The following is a 26591-nucleotide window of genomic DNA, read 5'->3' on the forward strand; positions in this document are numbered from 1 at the left end:
GTTGCCTATCTGGTCCATGGCAGGTGGTTTAATGTAGATGTTATGTAGGACCAAGGAAGACTATAGTTGTGGGAGATGAGCTAAGGAGATTGTGTGGCATCACTGTGTGAAGGCCCTGTGTGCCAGGCTAGGAAACAGAATCTTTATACTTGTCTCAGTCATAGCTCTTTTATTGGTGAAAAGAGAAACTCACTGAAACAGTCTAAGCAAAAAATGGAGAAATTATTATAATGATACAGTGATTTCTCATGTAACTCAAGGACAGAGAGCGCAGCTGAGCTACCAGCATCCAGGAAGCCACTGTCAGCAGTAATCCTGGAGCCTGACGTTCTGTTTCCCTCTGCAGTTGATTGGTGTCTGTCTCTCTCCTCTCTCTCCTCTCTCTCCTCTCTCTCCTCTCTCTCCTCCCTCTCCTCCTTTCCTTCCTCCCCCGCCTCCCACCTTTTCTGGTTTCCATCCATGTGGCTCGACATGACAAGCCCAGCCTAGCCAAGCCTAGCCTTGCATCTCATACCAGTTCAAGCACTCAGAGCAATGAACATTTGAATCTAAATTCCCAGGGAAAATATGTGATTGTTCCAGTTTGGGCCAGTTTTGGTCCCACTACTCTTGGCCAAAACAACAGGGTTATTTTTGTTTAGTTCAGATATGCACACCAAACCATCCCTTGTATCTGATAACCTGAAGCATATCTATTAAAAATCCTGTCAGTTTTTATTCTCAAACTGAAGTACCCTGACTCAGGGGGATACACTATGATATGCCAGGATATATCTAAAGCCACAGGATAAAGTGATCAGAGATTCTTGAACTTAATAATACCTAAGAATTACTTGGGAGTGTATTCAATCATGGGTTCTATAGCACCTCTCCCAAGATTCCGATTCAGTGGGTTGAGTTTGGCCTGGGAATCTGAATTTCTAATAAGTGTTTCAGGCCATTAATGAGGCAAGAGGGCCAGGAATCATACTATGAGAAACACTTTGGGGAAAACTCCATTGTTTTAATATTAAAAGCAATCAAAGTCTATTGAGTATAATTTGCATAAATATTTAAGAAAGAGTCTTCAAAGTAATTTTGCACTTGTTCCTTCTGATCTTTGGGATGCTTTGTACAAAAAGCTCAAAAGCCCTTCCATATTTTACTGGAGGGTGTGGAAGGTTTTTGGGTCAAGAACTTTGGCGCTTAGATCTCCTGGGCTGGTCTCAGGAGTAAAGTGAGCATCTAGTAGGAGCATGGCAGAGGTTAAGAGCCCAGGATTATCCTGAGGCCCCAGGCAAAGGAGAAATCTTCCAAGCTAAGCCAACAGGAGGCAAAGGGACAGAGATGTGACAGGATTAGGGTTCTTAACGTTAATTAACTTATGACAGACTAATTGATTAATCAATTACTGGGCCCCTACTCTGTCAGGCACTAGGGATTAAATGGTAAACAAAGTAGACAGGGCTCCAACCTCAATTTGTACAGTCTGTTAGGAGAGACAGACAAGCAATGACACAGACAATAAAATACAACACAGGAAAATAAGTTTTGTAATAGGGGAAGGTGGGAAGAGATGTGTTACAAAGGAAGGGTTCTATCCCAGGGACCAGGGACTGCAAGAGGTGGTCTCCAAGCTGAGAGCTGATGGCCTGGTCAGTGGGGGAAATTATTAGACGGGGGAAGAGTGTTCCAAGGAGAGAAAATAGCATGTAAGAGGCGAGAGGTGAGAAAGCGTAGCTGGAAAATAGGGTGTAAAAAGCATGGTGGGGCTTCCCTGGTGGCGCAGTGGTTGGGAGTCCGCCTGCTGATGCAGGGGACACGGGTTCGTGCCCCGGTCCGGGAAGATCCCACATGCCGCAGAGCGGCTGGGCCCGTGAGCCATGGCCGCTGAGCCTGCGCGTCCGGAGCCTGTGCTTCACAACGGGAGAGGCCACAACAGTGAGAGGCCCGCGTACCGCAAAAAAAAAAAAAAAAAAAAAAAAAACCATGGTGGCAGGAGGTGATGTGTTGGAATCTGAGTCACCCTAGGTTGGTGACATTGTGCAAGTCACCTGATCACACGAGCCCAATTAATTAATTAATTTGGCTGCACTGGGTCTTAGTTTCGGCCTGTGGGATCTTCACTGTGGCGTGCGGGGATCTTTTGTTGCGACATGCATGCGGGATCTAGTTCCCCGACCAGGGATCGAACCCAGGCCCCCTGCATTGGGAGCGTGGAGTCTTAAACATTGGACCACCAGGGAAGTCCCCAGATCTTTTTAAAGTTTCAACTTTTTCAAAGATTGCATGGAGACAATGCAACCTAATATACGGGCTTATTATGAGGATTAAATTAGCTCAGTGGTAAAACATTCAGGTTTTGGAATTTGACACATTTAAGTTAGAATTTTGCTCTGCCAAATATTGGCTATGTGACATGGGCAAGGAACCCAGACTCCCTGAGGCCTCAGTTTCATCTTCTGTGTAATGGGAGTGATAGAGGTACTAAATCGTGGCATTGCTGTGCAAATGAAATAACTCCTCATGGCAAACACGGAGCACTGTGTGTGGCATATAGGTTTGCTCAAAAATGCTCCCTGTTATTTTTAATGCTTTAAAACCCAGCACTTCATCCTCTACGTGAGATGGATGGGAGCTAAAATATGGAGTGAACTGACAAGCAAAATAGCTCCTTGCCTGAAGATCATATAACCATATCATCCTGTCTCTGTACATCTTGGGAAACAGACAGCTGACAGAGCCCTGTGTAGGAACGTCTCAGTGGGTTGTATATTTATTTCTCTAATATTTTTTCATTAGCAGAGGTAAGTGTGGCAAGAAGGGGTTTGGCTGCCCCTAAACGTCTTCCCCCTGTCGCCCAGATTAACAAGCTGTTCTGTCAGGCTCTCATCATTCAGGCAAGAATGGCTTGAAAAGCAAACTTTATCCTGACAGGGGAAATTAGGTGTCGTTCCTGTGATTTATAGAGCTATAGATTGAGCTGCACAATTTCTCATAAGGAAATGGGTCCTTGCCTATTAGTATTCCTTTACTGTGTGGCCTTGTGAGTGAGGGGATCTAACTCAGAGGCTGAAACTGAGGGGTAGGGTAAGGGAGGTCAGGGGGCAAAGCTTGGGATTCAGAGTTAGAGGCCCTCTGCTCTGCTGCATTCAATCTGCGGGACCTGGGCTGGTATCTCTTCTCTGATCCTACATTGGCTCATCTGTACGGATTACTGGGAACAGTAAGAGCTGCCGTATCCACAGGTTGCTAGGAGTCTTATAGGAGCTAAGAGACAGATGTCCCAGCACCAGACCTAGAGTAAAGAAATGCATAATAGGGGTGTCTCTCTTCTTCATCCCACTCCCCCCTTTCCTCAAAAACCATCAATGACATGCTCATCGTCTGTGGGGCCTCTTCTACAGAGAAGATGTTAACTGGCAGTTTTTTTTGTTTTTTAACATCTTTATTGGAGTATAATTGCTTTACAATGATGTGTTAGTTTCTGCTTTATAACAAAGTGAATCAGCTATACATATACATATATCCCCATATCTCCTCCCTCTTGCATCTCCCTCCCTCCCACCCTCCCTATCCCACCCCTCTAGGTGGTCACCATGCACCGAGCTGATCTCCCTGTGCTATGTGGCTGCTTCTCACTAGCTATCTATTTTACATTTGGTAGTGTATATATGTCCATGCCACTCTCTCACTTCGTCCCAGTTTACCCTTCCCCCACCATGTCCTCAAGTCCATTCTCTACATCTGCATCTTTATTCTTGTCGTGCCCCTAGGTTCTTCAGAACTTTTTTTTTTTTTTTAGATTCCATATAAATGTGTTAGTATACGGTATTTGTTTTTCTCTTTCTGGCTTATATCACTCTGTATGACAGACTCTATGTCCGTCCACCTCATTACAAATAACTCAGTTTTGTTTCTTTTTATGGCTGAGTAATATTCCATTGTATATATGCGCCACATCTTCTTTATCCATTCATCTCTCAATGGACACTTACGTTGCTTCCATGTCCTGGCTATTGTAAATAGAACTGTAATGAACATTGTGGTACATGACTCTTTTTGAATTATGGTTTTCTCAGGGTATATGCCCAGCAGTGGAATTGCAGGGTCATATGGTAGTTCTATTTTTAGTTTTTTAAGGAACCTCCATACTATTCTCCATAGTGGCTCTATCAATTTACATTCCCACCAACAGTGCAAGAGGGTTCCCTTTTCTCCACACCCTCTCCAGCATTTATTGTTTGTAGATTTTTTGATGATGGCCATTCAGACTGGTGTGAGGTGATACCTCATTGTAGTTTTGATTTGCATTTCTTTAACAATTAGTGATGTTGAGCATCCTTTCATGTATTTGTTGGCAATCTGTATATCTTCTTTGGAGAAATGTCTATTTAGGTCTTCTGCCCATTTTTGGATTGGGTTGTTTGTTTTTTTGATATTGAGCTCCATGAGCTGCTGGTAAATTTTGGAGATTAATCCTTTGTCAGTTGCTTCATTTGCAAATATTTTCTCCCATTCTGAGGGTTGTCTGTTTGTCTTGTTTATGGTTTCCTTTGCTGTGCAAAAGCTTTTAAGTTTCATTAGGTCCCATTTGTTTATATTTGTTTTTATTTCCATTTCTGTGGGAGGTGGGTCAAAAAGGATCTTGCTGTGATTTATGTCATAGAGTGTTCCGGCAGGAGTTTTAGAAATAGACTTTATTTTTAAGAGAAGTTTTAGGTTCCCAGCAAAATCCCAGTGTAAAGTGCAGAGTCCCCATACACTCCCTCCCCTGCAGAGAGTCCTCCCACACCACAGTAATGCATTTGTTACAGTCAGTGAACTGACACTGACACATCATTATCACCAAAAGTCCAAAGTTTACATGAAGGTCCACTCTTGGCGTGCACTCTGTGAGTTTTGACAAATGTATAATGATGTGTATCCACTGTGATAGTATCATACAGAACAGGTTAACTGCCCTAAAATCCTCTGCACTCCCCCTGTTCATCCTTCCCTTCCCCCTACCCCTGCCAACCACTGATCCTTTTACTGTCCCCATGGTTTTGCCTACTGGCATGAATTTTTAAGAATCCCAGGCAGTATATCTGGGATGAGAACTTTTAAAGGGGGTGGGAAAATTGTGGACAGCTTTGAGAAAAAGCAAAATCCAGAACACAAATCAGAAAATGATTAGAACCAGCAGTGCTGTGGAATGTATGTCCAAGTTGAAGAAAATACAGGTGATAATAAGGCCCAGAGAGGGTAAATGACTTACTGAGGTCACACAGCAAGTTAGGCAGAAAATGTTAGAGTTCCCTGAGATTCTTGTGTCTGAGCTCTGTAGCCTCTTCCTGTGAGACTTTATTCACTCCTGAGGCTTCTGTTACATTGAACTATATAACATTGCTCACGTTTGACTTGAATGTAAATGGCAGTTACCTATAGCATTTTCATTGGCCCATTCCCTTAGGTACAGTGAAAAATCTCAGTATATGCTAAAGGTGGGGGGAATCAGGAACATAAATAACATTTTTTTTAAAATGGATTGTGTGTTTGGAGGCTTGGCGTTTTAGAGCACAGGCTCTAGATCCAGACTCCCTGGGTTCAAATCCTGGCTGTACCACTCACCAGCCCTAGGATCTTGGGCATAAATGTAAAATGGAACATAATAATCATGCCTGCCTCACAGGTTGTTGGGAGAATTAGATGAGTTAACATGTCTAAAGTACTTAGGGTTGTTGTGAGAAGGAATACATACAAAGTGTTTAAAACAGTGCTTGGCTTGTAGTAAGCACTCAATAAATGTTAAGTGCTGTTCCTAATATCCTCTAGTTAGTGAGAATATTGTTCATGATGGTAGGAGCAAATGACCTGTGTTCAAATCCTTGTTATACCACTTTTTAGCTGGGTGACTTTGAATAGGTTGTTTCACCCTTCAGACCTCAGTTTCCTCACCTGTAAAATGGGGATGGTAACAGCAGAATCTGCTTCATAAGGCTATTGACAGGATTGAATGAGATAATGTGTATTAAAATGCTTATGACACTCTCAGTAAATTTTGCTGTTATGTTTGTTTCCTATCTAAAAGCATAACAGATTAGTGGCTTGAAGCCAGTTCCAAAGGTAAGCAGCCTTATATAGTGAATGTTAGTTGATATGAAAAACTTAGTTTATTTTCTGACAGATTCTTGTGGTGTAAACTTGGACAGGTCGCTTTTCCTTTTGGGCCCCTTAGTCTGTGCAAAGTTGTGAAGGCCAGTTTCACCTTTCAGGACTCTTTCAGGTCTGAAATGCCAGGGATCTGGGGCAATGAGTATGTGTGTATGCACTTCAGAGCCCTCTAACTCCTGGGATAAGTATGTAATTTAAGGTGCCTACTTCCCTTTGATCAGCTGCTCCCTAGTTGCTACCTCTTCTAAGTAATCTTTCAGGATTATTCAGAAGTGGATTACCTGCGGTTCCAGTTATTCATTCCTACGCAATCACCAAAATTGGTGGCTTAAAGCAATGATCATTTTATTATTGTCTTTAATGGTTCTGGGGGTTGACGGGGCTGAGCTGGGCACTTCTGACTTGGTTCCCTCATGTGGCTGCAGTCAGCAGGTGTCTATGGCTCACCCATCTGGCAGATGACCTTGGCTGTTGGCTGGGTCCTCAGCTAGGTCTGTTGCCTGGAATACCTACATGTGGCCTTTCCATGTGGTCTGGGCTTCCTCACAGCATGGTGGTTGGGCTCTAAGAGTGAGCATTCCAAGAGGCATGATGTGGAAGCTGCCAGTTTCTTAAGGCCTGAGCCCAGAAATTGAAGCAGCCGTACTTATTTTGATCAAGCAGTTGTAGAGCCCAGACTCAAGGGGAGAGAACCTGGATCCCGCCTCACGGTGAGGGAAATGTCAGAGATATTTAGGGTCATGTTTTAAAGTCACCACACCTGCCTTCCTGCTCTGTTTGGGAATAAGAAATCTTAGGTCAACTAACATTACCCACTTCTCTTCCCAAATGTTCTCACACATGCTGCTTAAGTATGCAGTCATTGATTTGTAACGAGATGACCAGTTAATCTCCTCACTGTCAGGACACACCAGCATTACTTATTTTTTTCCCGACGAATGGGGGCTCCAGCCCCCTGGTCTCCAACTCCTGTAACTACCAGGGCAATGAGTGATTCGCATCTCCTATAGCCACTCTAGGGGGTGTGCTGATGACTGAATGGCAGGTGGCTCAGGTAGGTCCTATCCGAGAGGTCCAGGCCAGGTTGTAAACCACTATTTCTGCCTCTGCTCAAGCACTGCTATGATGTCCTCGTCAACCCTTCTATATGTTCATCAATCCTAGTCCCTCCTGACCAATCAAATGTGGTCAGCGTGGGCTCAGGAATTAGTCTTCCTACAAAACTAGAATGTCACCCACTTCCCTTCCTCCCATCTCTCTCTAGGAACATAGGAGCATGTTATTTTAGACCCAAGTACTTCCTGGGCAAAGAACTATCAACCTACTCTCCTCCAAGCAGTAATCCCAAATGCCTCCAAAAGGGATTCTACGTCCATACACCACCCTGACCCCTTTTCAACGATATCAAGGAATTTAGTCTTTTAAAGGTGACCAATTGCACTTCTGTCATCTCTTTTGCTGGAAAAAAAAACCCCAGCAAGTATGCAAGTTTATTCTTCGGCCAAGCATCCTATTACATATATCTATGGAATTTAACACATATTTTGGGGACCCTACAATGTGTTCACTCTTTTGGTTGGAGCTGGGGAGAGAGAGAGACGAATCAAATATATTGCCTTGGCCTGGAGGAGTTCCCGGTCTGACGAGCAAGAAGTACACATAAACAAGCAAATTGCGTGGGACTGTGACGTGCAGAAATTGAACGAGACGAGAGAGACGGAATCTCTCAAGTGACAGGGTCCTGGTGGACAAAAAGTTTCCTGGATTTCAGCAAGGAAACATAAGTGGGGAAAGGGCATTTTAGACAAAGGCACATGAGCAAAGGCTTGGTATGAAGCAGTGCACTCCTATAAGATGGTATGTGCACAGAGTAGGAACAGTAAGGGGAAGATGGGAGAAAAGCCACAGGCTGAACAACAAAGAGGACTTTGAAATCAGACTAAGAAGTAGAGGCTTCAATCAGAAGGTGGTGGAGTATTTGAAGGGGTGCAGGCAAGGGGGTGGAATAGGCAGTGATGTTTTAGAAAGCTGGGAGAGGATGTGCTGGAAAAGACTGGAGCTGGAAGGCCAGTCCAGGGGCTATGACAATTGCCTAGAGAAGAGGCATCACTAACCTGCACCCAGGAGACAGCCATGGGGCCGGGGGAGAGAAGCTGGTTTGAAACCTGTTATGAGGTAGAGGGGGGAGCCCAGGTAACCCTCAGTTTCTGTCTGGAGGCACCAAATTGATGGGAGTGCCCTTCACCGATGTGAGAGATACAAGTAATCTTGAGGACGGAGAGCATCACACACACACACACACACACATTTTCCTGGCTTTATGATGTCATTTATAAACTTGGTTCATTTCATTCAGCATTCCATGTGAATTTTTAATTCAATTTAACAAGTATTGGCTGACTTATGCTGTCTGCTAGATACTGTGTTAGGTACTAAAAGGAAGCCTGGTGGCAAAAAGGTAATCCGTTTCTTTCTCCAGAGGGCCTTTCATCTCCTCAATTGGTATGGGCTGAGCACCACCTGACCAAGCTTATTAGTACTGAAGATAACACATTCATGAAGCTTTGAGTGAGGACTTCAGGGCATCTTTTTGGTTATACAAAGCAGAACCAACTCCGTATCAAAAATAGCAGATTTGGTGTCAGCCCCTGAGTATAATTTTTCAGTGTAAAAAATAGTCATTGTAAGTATAGAGTATGGAATTTAATTCGTAGGCTTAGTGACATTCTGTATAGATGGCCCCAAGAATCTATCTTAATCAAATACGGAGTGTTAACTTGAAGTTTAAGATTCCCAAGACATTGTCAAAGTTTTTAGAGCTGGAAAGTCCTCTTCCTTTGTATTCCCATAACCTCCGGCATGTTACTTCACAGCATTTCAACCATATTAATTGTAATTGTGTGCGCCTTCATCACTAGACTGTGAGTCCTTTGAAGTTAGTGACTGGGTCTTGTCCATCATCTTTCTCAGCATCTAGATGGCATGTAGTATGGAGGAGGAAGTTCAGTTAATTAAACCCTCCAAAATAAAACTTCTGTGTCCTCATTTTACAGATGGACAAATTGAGGCTTAACTAGAGAAATAACTTATGCAAAGTTCAATTAGGGAAGTAACAGTGGAGTCAAGAATAAATCCTAGTTTATTTTGATTGCTTAACATTTTTGTGGCTGTTTTCGCATCCTGAGGGGCTTGGTTTGCTAGCTAATTAGCCAGAAGTTGGAAGCATTCACTAGTAGTGGAAATGCAAACCTTCATTGTCATGAAAACCAATGACCATGCAAATGTAGCCCTTAGCCCTGTATTAAGTACAGGATTTGTTTCTTAAGTGCCTTCACTTTTTCAAAAGCTAGGAGTCAACAATGCCTCTAGTGTAAGGTTTCATTTTCCTCTGAGAACACACACAGGCACACACACATGCACACAACAAACAACACATAAGCACATGATACAAGCAGAACAGCTGAAAAGGATGTTTTGGATGAAATCTTGGCATTTATAGTTCCTGTGCGACCTGGGAAAGTCCAGGGTGCCAGAATTCAGACGAACTTCAGTTCAAATCCTACTCATCCATGTGTCTGTGAATGGGAATAGGACACCCATCTCAAAGGGTAATTTTGAGGATTAAATGGAGGAATAGAGTCATTTCACCACAAAGTTGCTCTATCACCTTGGGCCAGCCAACTAGCATTTCTGGGCCACTGTATGTGCATCTGTAAAACAGATTCACTTAGATGATTTATGGAGTCCCTGGAAGCTGGAACATTCTATGCTGTTCCTCCCTTGGGATCTATTTGGATTCGGGATGGAGTGTTGCAAGGACTGGAGATGTAAGAAAAGAGTGAACCTGAGCTGATGCATGCTGGCTTCTGCTGCCTCGCGAGGGCTCCCTGTTTGATGTAGGCCTTTTATCAGGGTGTGTTTGAGCTCTATCCACGGTTTGCCTGGCCACTGCTGCAGTCCCCGTTCTGTTCCTCAGGGTTTGGGAAAGAGCCAGTGGATGTGGAGACTCACAGGCAATGTTTCTTCCCAAGAGCTGCTTGGATGGTGAAACTCACAAAGTCCAGAGAGATTTCCTGTTTTGTTTTTCACAAGCTCCAGTGACTATTGATTACAGAAACCACACACACACACACACACACGCACACACGCAAAAACAAAAACACGTACACAAAACAGGATGTTCTCTCTCCTCCCCTTGCTGGAGTCCAAGGCAATCTCTTACCATCTGTGTCACTTTCATCCATGGCCCTGGATCTCACCGTTATGATAATTAAGCCCTTAGCTCTAGCTGGAGATGTTACAGAATCTTAAACCACGAGCAGTTGTACATGTTAATTTAAATCAGAGGGAGCCGGCAAATGGAGGGAGAAGAAAATCTGTCAGTCAGCATGACCCATCCCATCTGGTTTCTGCCCTCATGAGAGTGCCCCCTCTGGTGGCAGTAGGAGAACCTATGTTGTTCCTAACCTAGGTTCTAACTTGTAGTAAGAACAGTGCTATTATTGTGTGCCAGACTCTGGCCCACATAATTTATATGCAAACACTGAATGGGATATATTTATACTTTAAAAAGTTGTTTATTTGGAACGTGAGTTTAACTGGGCATCCTGTATTTTTATTTACTGAATCTGGCAATCCTACCTGGAGTCAACCCCACTGTCCTGAGTGGTTAAATAGAAAAGACCTATGCTTGGGAGTCACAGAGATCTGGGTTGGGATTCTGCTTCCATCATTTGCTTGCTATGTGATCTTGGGAATATTTCTTCACTGTTCTGGTTTCTAGTTCTCACCTGTAAATGAAGATCACAGTATCTGTGTCTCAGGACTATTGTGAGAATGACACTTTAATGCCCTTAAAGTACCTTCCACTGCATAATTAGGTGCTTCATGGACATTAGCTCTTATAATTCTTTTTATTTCTTTGGGTCACTATCCTTAATTCAGGAGAAATTGGATCATTTGTTCACCCCTTGGAGAGGATATGAGTAAGGACATATGGCAGGAATAACTGGAGCCTTCTCATCAGAGGCACTGAGAGGAATGTGTTGGAGGCTTACACAGTAGTGTCCTTGATACACACGTTCTCCTTCTAGATCTGTGTTCTGAGTACCTAAGGAGGCAGACCCCAGACCCACTTTACACAAACATGCTGTACTTGAGTCTTTTCAACAATGCAAGATGAAGGGCTTCCCTGGTGGCGCAGTGGTTAAGAATCCACCTGCCAATGCAGGGGATGTAGGTTCGAGCCCTGGTCTGGGAAGATCCCACATGCTATAGAGCAGCTAAGCCTGTGCACCACAGCTACTGAGCCTGTGCTCTAGAGCCCACGAGTCACAACTACTGAACCTGTGTGCTACAACTACTGAAGCCTACGTGCCTAGAGCTCGTACTCCACAAGAGAAGCCACCACAATGAGAAGCCCGCGCACTGCAATGAAGAGTAGCCCCGGCTCGCCACAACTAGAGAAAGCCCACATGCAGCAATAAAGACCCAGTGCAGCCAAAAAATAAATAAAGAAATAAAGAACAACCAAAAAAATGCAAGATGGAAAAAGTGTCACCTGCATAATCAAGTGTCCTTGGTAGTAGGTTTTGTGAAGCTTTAGTTGGAAAAGTACACAGAAGGTAAAAAAAAAAAAAAAAAAAAAATTAAAAGAAAAAAGAAAGCAAGCAGGTAGTCTGTTACCTGGCAAAGGAGCAAGAGATCAACATTCTCTGGAATCCCCAAGTTTGAAAAAGAGCTGTCAAACATTTTGAATCCCCAGTGCCTTGAAATGTCAGTGTAAATGGAGTGACGAAAGCATAAAACACATCTGAACCTCAGCCTCATGATCAGTTTTTCAGTGTCTGTTCATTTATTCAGTAAATATTGACTGAATAAGTGTTCTCAGTCCCATGGGAACACTCATGTGAACAAGGCATGGCCTGTGCCCTTTGTGGAATCAAAGTCTGTTGGGTGAGATAGGCAAGGGAATGTGATGATTAGGTGTGGTCTAGTGTGTTGTGGTGTCCAGAAGAGGAGCCTGATTACAGTCTTAAGAAAGTCAAGGTAGGGTTCCCATAGAAAAGAAGATTTCATCTGAGACCAAAAGAATGAATTGGATTCCAAGGTGGGGGTGGGGTTGAGTAGTCCAGTAGAGAGGACAGGATGTATTTAAAAAAAAAAAGAGAGAGAGAGAGAAAGAGAGAGACAGTGAAGCACATTGCAATTAAATAGAACATCAGGGGACTTCCCTGGTGGCACAGTGGTTAAGAATCCACCTGCCAATGCAGGGGACACGGGTTTGATCCCTGGTCCGGGAAGATCCCATTTGCTGTGGAGCAACTAACCCCATGCACCACAACTACTGAGCCTGAGCTATAGAGTCCGCGCACCACAACTACTGAGCCCACGCTCTGCAACTTCTGAAGCCCACACGCCTAGAGCCCGTGCTCTGCAACAAGAGAAGCCACCGCAATGAGAAAACCATACACCACAACGAAGAGTAGCCCCCACTCGCTACAGCTAGAGAAAGCCCGCGCAGCAGCAACGAAGACCCAACACAGCCAAAATAATAATAATCAATCAATAAATCATCATTTAGAGCAAGGGTCAGCAAACAATGTACCTCAGAACAAGTCTAGCCTGTCGGCTGTCTTAGTAAATAAAGTTTTATTGGAACACAAACATGCCCATTTATTTATAATTTGTGTCGCTTTCATGCTACAAAGGCAGAGTTGAGTTATTGTGGCAGAGACTGCCTGGCCATAAAGTCAAAAATATTTACTGTCTGGTCCTTTGCAGAAACACTTTGCTGTCTCCTGATTTAGAGCACACTTTTCATAAGCAGGAATTCACTGTTGGTGGAAATGTTAATGGTTGCATGAGGGTGGATGGTAGCATGCAAAGGAAAATCAGAGGAGTGGTGAGAGATGAGACTAAGAAGGTGGTCAGGAACTAGAGCATGGAGTTTAGACTTTATCCTGAGGGCTATGGGGAGCCTCTGAAGGTTTCAAAGCAGGGTGGTGAGGTGGTCAGATTTCTACAAGAAGCAGTGTGGCAAGGTGTTAAGGAGGGCAGGGTCTGGAGCCAGACTCTCTTGGATCAGATCTCAGTTCCATCACTTAGTAGCTATGAACCTCAGACAAATTACTTACCTTCTGTGTGCCCCAGTTTGTAGAATGGGAAATAATGATAATTTTTATTACAGCTATCGTGTAAGGTACTGAAGATGAAATAAGTTAATATACTTAGAGTAGAGTGTCAGGCCCAGGGGAGGTTCTCAGTGGATGCTGTTACTATCCTGTCTCAGTGATCCTTCTGGCTGTTGGGTGGAGAATGGCTCAAAATAGAAGAACCTGGTGGTAGAATGCTGGGGCTTTATGCAAGAGATGGTGTCCTGTGCCCAGGAGAGCTCCTCTGAAGCTTGGGTCAGTGACTATCATGGCCACTGGGACCTTCACTCTCCATCTCTCCACCATTGTCATAATCATCTCTTTTGTTCTCCTTTATTCCAGGCCTTCAAGAGTGCACTGATGAGCTCCTACTGGTGCTCAGGGAAAGGGGACGTGATCGATGACTGGTGCAGGTGTGACCTCAGCGCCTTTGATGCCAGTGGGCTCCCCAACTGCAGCCCTCTCCCGCAGCCGGTGTACGTATGTATGGCCCCTCTTCCTCTGGCCACCCCTTTCCATGGACTCATACTCTTGTCCTGCCAGTACAGGCCATGGCTTGCTTCTGTTCCTAAGGTGCTTCACCAGATGCCTGAAGTCTCTGGGGGCCTACCTCCTTCTTTGAGAAAGCAGGGAGCTTTGGAAGAATGGAATCGTGGCTCGGGGGTAGACACTTACACTGCAGTGTGTGCTATTTTAATAGCACCAAGCCAGCCATCATTACTTTTCTTCACTCATCCATTCGGCAAAGGTTTACTGAGCACTAACTACTGCTTTGCCAGTTCTGTGTTGACCACTGGGACTACTGAGATAAAGAAAGTGTAGGACCTTTTCTAAGAAACTTTATATTATTCATTCATTCAACAAAGAAGTTTTGAACACCTGCTGTGTGTCAGACATTGGGGAATTCATAAATGAGCAAGACAGGCACAGCCTGTGCACTTAGGGAACTGACCGTTTAGTGAGGGGGACAGATGTCAAAGCAAAAACAGGAAAGCATGATACCGTTTAAGCATTTAAATAATAAAAATATGAAAGAAAAACAAAGATGTGCTAATGGACAGAACAAAGAGGGGATGCTTTAGTTGGAGGAGAGGGAGATAGTCTGGGAAGCCTCTCTGAGAAGACCTGAATTAGAGTCAGAGTTTGCCAGGCAGCAAATGGCAACAGACGTGTTTCAGGAAAAAGACAGAGCCCATGGGAAAGCCCTGACTCAGGAAACTCACCCTTTGAGGAAGTAAAGGAAGATCTTCTTGATTGGGGCTGTGTGATTAAGAGGGAGAGTGGTGTGATGAGTGGAGGAGGTCTGGGCAGGAGCCAATACTGAGGGTCCATTGTAAGAGTCCTTGCAGAGTTAGTGGATATAGTGGAAAGAGAGAAGGAATCTGGTCTGGGGACAAGCAAAGTCACCATCATGGTTCTGTCCCCAGTTTGCTGTGTGACTTTGTGCAGATCATCCCCTTTTCTGGGCTTTGCTTTCACCTTCCATGAAATGGGGGGATTGCCCTTCCCTCTCTCAGAGGACCCCCTCCCCAGTTCTCACCTTCAAACATTCTGTTATTTCTTGCTTTGTAAAAGGATTCCCCAGGATCCCTGCCCGCTGTGAGGGAGTATTGATATTAAAGCATTGACTGATATACTGGGGGATTGAAGAGAATGGCAGAGAGGTTGGCAGATGACTGTGTTTGAAAGCACTGCCAATTTAATTGACAGTGAAGCATCATTGAGAATATAGTTTAAACAAATGGAAAGCTAATCAACTTGCTGTGAGCACACACTATGTACTTGGATTAATTTACTGGATTCCACATTGATCCAAAAGGTGGCTCTTTCTTGTCCCCATTATGAACAAGGAAACGGAGGCTGAAAGAGGTATAATTAATTGCCTGAGTCTACACAAGGGGTATGGTGGTGGGTTGAAGCCAGACTGAACGCTGTGCTTTTAATCTTGACCTGTGCAAACTCTTGGGGCCCAGACAGTACTGGCTGGCAAACAAACAACCTTCCCTGTCACCCCCCTAGGCTGCGGCTCTCCCCAGCAGTAGAGCCCTCCAGCACCGTGGTCTCCTTGGAGTGGGTAGATGTCCAGCCAGCTATTGGGACCAAGGTCTCTGATTATATTCTGCAGCACAAGAAAGTGGATGAATACACGGATACGGACCTCTACACAGGTAAGTAGAAAGTTCAAGACTTCCTCTTTCGTTGAGATGGTGTGACAGAGGAGGGAAACTGGGATTTTCTAAATACCTTTGGAGACTTGGTGTCCTCTGAACTGGGAAGACACTGGGAAGTTTTACTGTTTGGTGTTTGTTTCCTAGTTCCCACACCTGTGTGCTTTTTGGTATGATTTTCTACAGGGGGAGGTAGCAAATTGTACTTGTAGAGAATTTCTGATTCTCTAAATTGGATCCACAAAGTCATATACTAAAGTGTTAGTTAATTCAAAAAAGGATTTGTCCGTTTCTACTTGGGAAGGCCTACAGGTTACATTTTTGAAGACCTTGATCTGTAAATATATTATCTCTGGGACTGAGATAAAAAAGTTCAAGGAACTGTCTTTTCTATTGAGATGTACTGAGATAGTTGTCTTTCATGCTAAGGAAGAGGATTTGGAAATTATTCAGACATGCAGGAGAAGATGCAGAAAGTAGATCTTAAGGAGTGCTTTAAGTTTACTTAAAGAGTATACAGGAGGCTGTGACATCCTGGAGGTGGGTCTTCAGGGCTGGTCTGGCTTATGGCAGGCGGGGAGCCTGGGTCTGAGGGAGCTGGCCTTGAGGCTGGGCCATGAGGGCAGGCCTGGAGTGCTGGAGTGTCAGGAGCCTGGGAGCCAGCCTGGTTCCAGGGTAGGTCAAAAGCCTGAGCTGGTGGTAGTTGGCCTAGTGCTGGGCCCAGCCGGAAACCCGGGTTCAAATGTAGATCACCTGGGGGCCTTCGGAGCTGGCAGGTGTCAGGGTGACTTGGAGACCTGGGTTCGTGGGAGCCCACTGGGAGCCTGGTGCCATGGAAGCTGCTGGAGCCCCTGGAGACAGCAGTTGCTGGGATGAGCCAGAGTCCTGGATGCACACAGAAGTCTTCTGGGAGCCACCTACAGCCATGGGAGCTGGCTCTGGAGTGCAAAGTGAAGTTGGTCTCACTTTTCTCTTTCCTTCCACAGGGACGGTTTCTCTCTCTGCACTGGGCTGCTCAGGCTTGGGGGAGAGGTTATAAGAGTAATGTGAATCTATCTTTCCTACCCTCCTCAAAGCATCTTTTCTTAGTTTTGTGCTTCACCCAGGTGCAATGATCCCTCACCTAGAAACCTTAGTTCTTGTGAAGTATTTCTGTGCACGGACAGCTGTTCAAATTGATTTTTCGGTTCAAATTGTCCCCACAATGCCATTACTCGGATTGGTTCAAATTGATTTTTTGATGGAGGTTGTTAGAGGGGTGATGGGGGGGGTTGGGGGGTGGGGGTGAAAATTCTTATGCCGCCATGTTGCTAACATTAGTCTCTGAATGATTACCAGGCGCATTTTTATAGATCAAATAGTGAATCCCAGAGAGGTCTGTGAGCTTCCCAAAGTTCCACAGCCAGTCTGTCCTACTCCCAGCACAGTGCTTGAATCTTTATTTGTTATGAATGTTGAATTCTCTGTGTCCATTGAAATGATCATAGTTTATGTTTCTTAGTTTGTTAATACGGTAGATTATATTGATGCATTTTCAAAGGATTAAAAAAAAAACCCCTTGTATTCCTGGAATAAATTAATCCCACATGGTCATGATGCACTATCTTTTTGTGTATATTGTTGGATTTATTGTGTTAAAATTTTGTTTCGATTTTTGCATCCTTATTTGTCAGGTATTTTGATCAGTAGTTTTCTGGTAATGCTTGTGTCTGTTTTGCTGTCAGGATAATTCTGGCCTCTCAAAATAAATTGCAGAATATTTTATCCTTTTTAGTTTTCTGAAAGAGTTTGGGTAGAATTAGTAATGTATTAAAAAAGAATTGTTTGGTAAAATTCACAAGTGAAATAATCTGGGCTTGGAGCTTTTCTTGTAAGAAGGTTTTAATTACTAATTTAATTCTCTGATAGATATAGGGCTATTCAGGTTATGAATTTCTTCTTAAGTGATTTTGGTACCTTGTGTATTTCAAAGAATTTATCCATTTTGTGTAAGTTATAAAATTTACTGGCAAAAAATTGTGATATTCTGTTATTATTTTTTTTTAATATTTATGGAATTTATAGTGATATCATTCTCATTCTTGATATCGGTAATTTCTGTCACCTCTCTTTTCTTTTCTGATCAATCTGGAAAGAAGGTTGTGTAATTTATTTATCTTCTCAAAGAATCAGCTTTGATTTCACCTACCTTTGCTATTGTTTTCCATTTCATTGATTTCTACTCTGACCTTTGTTATTTCTTTTCTTTGGCTTATTTTAGATTTAGTTTGTTCCTCTTTTTTCTAGATTTTTAAGGTGGTAGCTGAAGTTGTTGATTTGAGATTTTTCTTGTAAGACAAGTAATTTTCCCTAATTACTGCTTTAGTTGCTTACCACAGATTTTTGATAAATTGTGTTTTCATTTTCATTCAGTTCAAAATACCTTTTAATTTCCCTTTTGTTTTCTTCTTTGACCCATGGATTCTTTAGATGCATGTTACTTAATTTCCAAATATTTGGGGATTTTTCAGATAACTTTCTGTCATTGAATTTTAATTTGATTCCACTATATCAGAGTATACACTTTTTATGACTTTAATCATTTTATTTTTTAAAATTTTTGTATTATATTGGAGTATAGTTGATTAACAAAGTTGTGTTAGTTTCAGGTGTACAGCAAAGTGGTTCAGTTATACGTATTTTCAAGTTCTTTTTCCATTTAGGTTGTTATAGAATATTGAGCAGGGTTCCCTGTGCTGTACAATAGGGCCTTGTTGGTTATCTATTTTAAATATAGCAGTGTGTATATGTCAATTCCAAACTCCTAATCTATCCCTCCCCGTGACCCTTCCCCCATAACCATAAGTTTGTTCTCTAACTCTGTGAATCTGTTTCTGTTTTGTAAATAAGTTCATTTGTATAATTTTTTTTAGATTCCACATATTAGTGATATCATATGATATTTGTCTTTGTCTGTCTGACTTCACTTAGTATGATAATCTCCAGGTCCATTCATGTTGCTGCAAATGCATTATTTCATTCTTTTTAATGGCTGAGTAATATTCCATTGTATATATGTACCACATCTTCTTTATCCATTCCTCAGTTGATGGACATTTAGGTTGCTTCCCTGTCTTGGCTATTGTAAACAGTGCTGCAATGAACATTGAGGTGCATGTATCTTCTTGAATTATGATTTTCTCTGGATATATGCCCAGGAGTGGTGTTGCTGGATCATTTTAAATTTATTAAGACTGGTTTTATGGCACAGGATATGGTCTATCATTGTTTTCAGTGACCAGTTTAAAATCATGTATTTTCTTCTATTTATGGATGAGTTTTTCTATGAGTGCTAGTTAGATCAAATTGGTTGATTGTGTTGTTCAAGTCTTCTAAATCCTTTCTGATTTTCTGTCTTCTTGCTGTATCAGTACTTGAAAGAATGGTACTGAAACCTCTGATGATGATTGTGGATATATCTGTTTCTCCTTATAGTTCTATCAGTTTTTACTTTATGCATTTTGAAGCTCTGTTATTAAGTGAATAAACATTTATAATTTTTATATTCTCTTGATGAATCAATCCCTTTATCATTGTGAAATGGTTGTCTGTATCCATGTTACATTTTTTGCTCCAAAATCTTTTTTCTGATATTAATATAACTTTCTCAGCTTTATTCTGATTAATGTTAGAATGATTTACCATTTTTTAATTTTTTTACTCTTATATTACTTGTGCCGTTATATTTAAAATGGGTTTCTTGTAGACAGCATGTATTTAGGTCTTTATTCTTTTCTTTTTCTTTTTTTTTTTCCTATTCCAATCTGACATTGTTATCTTTACATTGGGGTGTTTAGACCATCTATGTTTAATATGATATTGTTGTGGTTAGGTTTAAGTTTATCATTGTGCTATTTGTTTTCTATTGTTTCAGTTTTCTTTGTTTCCTTTCTTCTCTTTTTCTATCTTCTTTTAGATTGAGTGTATTTATCATTCCATTTTATTTCTTTTGTTGATTTATTATAACTCTTTTGTTAGTTTAGTGATTACTTTAGGGTTTATATATTTATATTTAACATATCACAGTGTGCCCTCAAGTGCTATTCTAACACTTCATATACAGTAAAAGAACCTTATATAGTATACTTTTATTTCTCTCCTCCAAGTCTTTATGCTATATTGTCATACATTTTACTCATATACATAAGTTTCATAATTCATTGTTATTTTCCTAAAAGAGTAATTATCCTTTAAGTATATTTAATTAATAGTTTTATTGTTTACTCATGTACTTACATTTTTGGTGTTCTTCATTCTTTTGCATACATCCATATTTTCATCTGATTTCATTATCTTTCTGCCTGAAGGATATATTTTATTATTTCTTATATTTCAGGTTTGTTAATGATGAATTCTTTCTGCTTTTGCTTTTGTAAGCTATTATGGCTGGGTACAGTATTCTAGATTGGCGTATTTTTCTTTTAGTAATTTAAAGATGTTGCTCCTGTGTCTTGCTTACATTAGCAATTTATTTGAGGTTTATTAAGCTTCTTGGATCTATGGGTTTACTGTTTTAGCCCATCTGGAAAATTTGGGGCCATTATTTTTCTCTCTCTCCATCTTGTTTCTCCTTCAGTGACTCTAAAAATATATGTATTCAGCCACTTGAAATTGTTCTTTATCTCACTGATGCTCTTTTCATTTTTAAAAATTATTTCTTTTTGTTTGTTTCCTTTTGGATAGTTTCTAGTGCTATGTCTTCATTGCCTTCTGCAGTATCTAATTTACTGTTAATCTATGCAGTGATTTTTTTTTTTAACTCAGACATTGTAATTTTCCATTTATTTAGTTTTGGTTGCTTTGGGTCTTTATTGATGTGTGTGGGCTTTTTCTAGTTGTGTCGAGTGGGGGCTACTCTTTGTTGTGGTGCGCCGGCTTCTCATTGTGGTGGCTTCTCTTGTTGTGGAGCACGGGGTCTAGGAGCGCAGGCTTCAGTAGTTGTGGCACGCAGGCTCAGTAGTTGTGGCTCATGGGCTCTAGAGCACAGGCTCAGTAGTTGTGGCACATGGGCTTAGTTGCTCTGGGGCATGTGGGATCTTGCTGGACCAGGGATCGAAACTGTGTCCCCTGCATTGGCACATTGGCAGGAGGATCCTTAACCACTGCACCACCAGGGAAGTCTCAGACATTGTAATTTTCATCTTAGGAAGTTCAATTTGTTTTTTTGTTTTTTTAAACATTTATTTTAAATTAATTAATTTATTTATTTTTGGCTGCATTGGGTCTTCATTGCTGCACGTGGGCTTTCTCTAGTTTCATTGAGCGGGGGCTACTCTTCATCATGGTGAGCGGGCTTCTCATTGCAGTGGCTTCTCTTGTTGCGGAGCTCTAAGCTCACGGGCTTCAGTAGTTGTGGCACATGGGCTAAAGTACTTGTGACTCACGGGCTCTAGAGCACAGGCTCAGTAGTTGTGGTGCACGGGCTTTGTTACTCTGCACAGCATGTGGGATCTTCCTGGACCAGAGCTCAAACCCGTGTCCCCTGCATTTGCAGGTGGATTCTTAACCAGTGTGCCACCAGGGAAGTCCCAGGAAGTTCAGTTTGGATCTGGCTAGTATATGGCATGTCATAACTTTTTTGATGTATAGAATAGAGTTATAATAATGGTTTTGATGTCCTTGTTTCCTAATTCTAACATCTGTATCAGTTCTGGGTCAGTTTAAGTGGATTGATTTCTCTCCTCATTATGTGTTGAATTTCCTTCTTCTTTGCATGCCAGGTAAGTTTTGATTAAATGCCAGACATTGTGATGTTTGCCTTGTTGGGTTCTGGGTACTTTTGTATTCCTATAAATATTTTTGAACTCTATTTTGGGCCACAGTTAAGTTATTTGGAAACAGCTTGATTCTTTTGGGTCTTACTTTTAAGATTTCTTAGATGGACCCAGAGCAGTGTTTAGTCTAGGGCTAATTATTCCCTACTACTGAGGCAAGACCCTTCAGTGTGTTCTACACAGTGGCCCATGAATTATGAGATTTTCCAGTGTGACTGGGAGGAATGGGCACTATTTCTGGCCCCTGTACAAGCAATGGGCATTGTTCTGTCTAATCCTCTTGGGTTGGTAGGCTCCTTACATGCATCCATTAACCAGTACTTTGCTGAGTATTGAAAGGGGACCCTACACAGATCTCTTCAATTTTCTCTCTGTACAGCTCTCTCCTCTCCATTACTCTATCCTATAAACTCTAGTCACTTTCATCTCCCTGGACTAAGGACTCTGCCTTCTCAATTTAGGGAATCTTCCAGGCATCTCCCTGCAGTGACCTAGAAACTCTCTGAAGACAGGAAGCTGCAGAAATTTTAGGGCTCACAGAATTTGTTTTCCATATTTCAAGATCTCTGTTGCCAGATTTCCAGTTTGAAAACTTGTTGTATGTTCTTTTCTTTTAAAAAAATCCTTCATGTTTCAGGTAGTAGGGTAAATAAATCTAGTCTCTGTTTCTCCATCCAGTCCAGAAATGGAAATCCAAGATTCTTCCTTCTGATTGTCTAGGAACCAGTGTTCTGATCCAAGAGTTCCTTTTTTTTTTGATAGAGATGAAACTTCTTTTTAGTTCATGGTCTGGGGACACCCCACAGAGATATTACCCCTTCTTCTTCCTGCTGCCATTCAGAAGTTTGAAGATAATGACATATCTGCCACCATCTTTACAGGTTCTTCTAATTCTTCCTTGTGCTACTTGACTTTAATTCTCTCCACCATCCACTTCTTGAATTTTTCAGTGGACAATTGTCTTTAAAGAAGCAGGATAATGACTCTTATATCTTTATAATTTGGTATCCTTCCACAGTGCCTGACGTACATAAATGTTCAGTGTTCACTGAATTGAATTGTATGTGGGTAGGCATATACATGTTTTAACTTTTCAACTCTGATGTTAATTCTTTGAGAACCGTGTGGTCTTATGAGGTCTTACGTAGTTCTAGAGACTAGCTGAGTATATAGTAAGCCTTCTAAAATGTGTATGATTAATTGATGCTGTAGATGATTGGCAGTGGATATCTGAAGCAGAAACCTCATCTCTTTGCCTCCATGCCACTTTTACTATGTCTCAACAATCTCAAAAGTGAACTTGGACCAAATTTGAAAATTTCAGTCTACTTGACTGAACTTTTTATCTTAGAGGTTACAGCCGAATTAAGGAGCATGGGCTATTTTTTTTTTTTTCCCCAAAAAACCTGGCTTCTGCTTTCAGTTTCTACCACTCTCGCTGAGAAATCTAGGGCCAGTTGACATCCTTTCTGGGTCTCAGTTTCCCTATCTGTGGAATGGGGAAAATAACACCTATTTCGTTAGCTACTTTGAGAGTCAAATGTAGCACAGTTCTTGAGACATGGTAAGTATTGATAAATGCTAGTTGCTTCTAATTTCCATGAATTAAAAAAAGAAAAAGGAAAATTCAATGTTAGGAAGAAAACAAACAATAAAATAAGGTTTAAGACTTGTTTTGTTAGAGAGTTAGGATTGCACACACATTTGGCCAGGTGAGGCCAGAATAAGGAAATGAGGGCTTTCTCTTTGATCTCTCTGGATTTTGCTGGCAGCCGAGTGCAGTGCTGTAATTGTTTATTTATTCACAAGCTCACGCATGCGTGTGCACAGATATACATGCATACACACATTCTCTCTCTCTCACACACACATGCTTTATGACTGCCATCTGTTCAACACCCTTTTGAACTAGCTGTTGAAATGCGGGCTCTCCCTCCCTGTCTCCTTCTCCTGCCCCCCACCCCTGGGTTTGGCGCCCTCTTTGTTTCCTTCAGAGAAGCTATTGCTCTGTCGGTCCTGGGACTCTATTGGGAAAGCCAAGCATAACTAGCCTCCTGTTCCAGTTGTTTTGAGCAGAGACGGGGCTTGTTTTGGGGGGTGGCTGAATTCCCCGCACGCTAATCTGTCATCGATATTAAAAACAGACGTCTGGTTCTCCCCCGTGGCCTCATCAGAGCAATTGGCATGGGTTTCAGCCTCTTGGGCAGGACTAGATGCAGGGGGGTGGGAATAAGAAGGTGGGGTGAGGCACAAGAAAATTTAATGAATCCAAATACCATGTTTGACCTACGGAGAAAAAGGCTGAGGAAGACGGGAGCGGGGCTTGTCCCGAGGTTACACACATGAGCTAGTGGGAGAGTCAGTGCTAGAATGGGGGCTCTGGTTTCTTTACCTGTTCTCCCTGCCAAGTCCAAATATCTTTCCACCAGTGATATTACCTCTGGTGTGCTTTGTTCTTGTTGAGAATAAACCAAGAAGCAAATGGAAATTAGGGGATATAGGGTATCTATGTGCCTGGGCAGGATGGAGTATATAGATGTATGATGGCAGCTGGGGGGCTCTTCTAGAGAACGTAGCTCTTCAGACTCATTGCTTCTTTGTCATACATGCCAGCTTCTGAGAATCCCAAAACTTTAGAGTAGCAGGACCTCAGCAGTGAGTCCAACTCCCTCACTGTAAGGATCAGAAAAGGAAAGACAAGAAGTGGAAGGGTCTCACCCAACCTCATAACCTCCTACCACACTCCCCTGAATTTTCTTTGGTCAGCTGCTGGAATATTTTTTAACCTTTTAAAAATCAGAGACTTCTCTCTCTCCCCATGGGATTCCCAGCTTCACTTTGGGTTTTGGTTCAGGACTGGAAGGCCAGCTGGCTCTGTCGGCCCCCGCACGAGACAGCGGGCCCTCTCTACCATCCCCCACATCTGCCCACAAAAGGCAGCAACATCTGGAGCCGGTCAGTGCCCCTTTCTGTTTGGCATGTGGGAGCCTGATGGGCTGCTCCCCAGCTTATCAGCACCAGGCTCCCCTCCTGCCAACTCTCAGTTCTTATCTCTGTGTCTTCCTTTCTCTACCCTCGCTCTCTCCTTCCTCCCTTCCTTCTTTTCCTCTATTTATGTGTGTCCCTCTTGACATCTTTCTCTCTGTCTCCTCTTTTTCCTTTTTTACTTCATGTCACCTTCTGCCTATGTCTCAGTCTGTCTTTTCCTGTCTTTATCTCTTCAAGCTGCTTAGGCATGAGCTGCTCATCTAGATTCATCTAGATCTGGGTCAAGAATAATATCCCGAAGGGTCAGAAGACACCTGTCTCCATCTCCAATGCAATTCTCTAAACCCTCCCTCCCTGTTTCCATTAAGTCTAATCTACAACTGAGAGGACACCGCCCACACCCTCTCCCTGCACACTCACCATCCCATCTTAGACCGATGACCTTCTCAAAGGGGAGCAGTTATGGAGGTGGGTTTCTGTGGGGAATAACTCAAAGCAAAGGACAGCAAGGCCTCACATCCCCCAGTAGCTGACAGGATGGTGGCAGCAGCGGCTGTGATGGAGTGATTACATCGGAGCTGTTTATGAAATTCCGTGGAAATTACTCATAGCTCCTCAAGCAGTGCAGGCCATGGCTGAGCCCTACTCTTTGTCTGAGAAGCTAGAAGAGCCCTCACCCGCCTGCTGTCTGCCTGCCCTGGACCAACTTGAGGGAGGTGATGTCATTGGAGACGGCCCCACTCCCTCAGCTAGAGTGGAGGAGGGTGAAGGAAATATGTTTTACAGGGTGAGGTACAAACTGACATGCCTGCAAACATCTGGAACTGATCTCAGGTCCTCAGAAAATGTTTCTGTCACTCCAGCTGCTCTTTGGGTGAGAGGTTTCTAAAGTCAAGGGCCTCCAAAGGGAAAAGGTACTTGGAGGGTCTTAATTCTCTCCATTCCCCCATGCCACCCAACCTGCCTTCTATGTCACCGAGTGTTTTGTTTTATTAACAGTTCACGAAGCACGCTCATTTGTTTCATTCATGTATATGGAGCTCTTACTGTGGTCCAGACACTGCAGGGTGTGCTGGGCATGGAATAGGAGCAAGGAAGCCATGAATCCTGCCCTCATGGAGTTTATAAGTCTACTAGGAGGTAAATACAGTTTAGCAAGAAATTACCCTAAAGCATGGTAGGAGATGAGACAACTCAGATACTGTAAGAGCACAGATTAGAGGTTTCTAACTCAGTCTAGTGGCGTCGGTAAAGGCTATGCAGAGGAAGTGAGGCAATTGCTCAAGATTCTGGTCCCAGTAATTAATCATACTAGTCAAACCTCACTTGAGACTATCAGCACCCCCACGTGGAGCTCGCCCTCTGGTGAGAAAGTTTTCCCTTTCTCCCTACCGCCACCTGTCACCATGCTTGACCTTCGTAGCAGCTGCCCATTATAGACGCCAAGAGAAGCAAAGCTAGCTTTCCCTCTGTACTCTCCAGAACCTCCTCCTAGGCCAGGGAAGAATTATGGTAGGTAGGTGCCTACCTCCCGTCCAAAGACTTTGGCAGGATTAAAGCCGTCCTTCCTTATGACCCTGAAATGCAGTCATTCCCCAAAAGATAAAGTAAAATAGAGTCCAGCCTTCATCTTCTTGCCGCAACTGGAACTGATGCTCTAAGTATCAAAGCTGCTGGGTTTGAGTTTTCTCTCCATCTGTGCTCTTGTCATCACAGTAGATGTGTTCAGGTCCTCTGGGGTTCCGTGCCCTACCACCCAGTCTCTTACTTCCTTAGCCTGCTCATCTCCAGTGAACTTGCTTCCGGTCTAGCTCAGCCACCCACTCCTAGTTCACACCCTGGAGTTGTCCTCATGTGATGAGGTCCCGTCAAAATCATTAGCTCCGTTATCCCGCTTTCTTTTATCCTGTTTGTTTTTTATCTCTCACCCCTACCATATCTGTCTTTTAACTCAATATGATTCCCTGCTCCTAGGTATCACTGCTCTATCTCCATCTATCCGTTCCAACTATGTTTTAGTCATTGCCCTATCCATGTGAAATGGACTGAATGTTTATGTCCCCCTAAAATTCATATGTTGAAATCCTAACCCCCAAGGTGATGGTATTAACAGGTGGGGCACTTGGTCAGTGATAAGGTCATGAGGGCAGGTCTTCATGAATTGGATCAGTGCCCTTTTAAAAGACACCCCAGAAAAATCCCTCACTCTTCTACCTTGTGAAGTTACAGTGAGAAGAAGGCCATCTATGAGGAAGTAGACCCAAAGCCTACTGATGTCTTGATCTTGGACTTTCCAGCCTCCAGAACTATTAGAAATACATTTCTGTTGCTTA

General features: G+C 42.7%; 1 protein-coding gene across 2 annotated transcripts in view; it reads left to right on the top strand.

Moving 5' to 3' along the window:
* ASTN2 (astrotactin 2) overlaps positions 1-26591 on the top strand; it is a 912541-nt gene that overhangs the window by 742110 nt on the left and 143840 nt on the right. For both annotated transcript variants that reach the window (XM_060013324.1, XM_060013323.1), the window contains exons 18-19: positions 13632-13765; positions 15309-15457. In XM_060013324.1, the coding sequence (XP_059869307.1) occupies positions 13632-13765; positions 15309-15457 (283 nt within the window). The remainder of the gene's footprint in view (positions 1-13631; positions 13766-15308; positions 15458-26591) is intronic.

The sequence above is a fragment of the Delphinus delphis genome, chromosome 6 (assembly GCF_949987515.2).
Source record: "Delphinus delphis chromosome 6, mDelDel1.2, whole genome shotgun sequence".
NCBI lineage: Eukaryota > Metazoa > Chordata > Mammalia > Artiodactyla > Delphinidae > Delphinus > Delphinus delphis.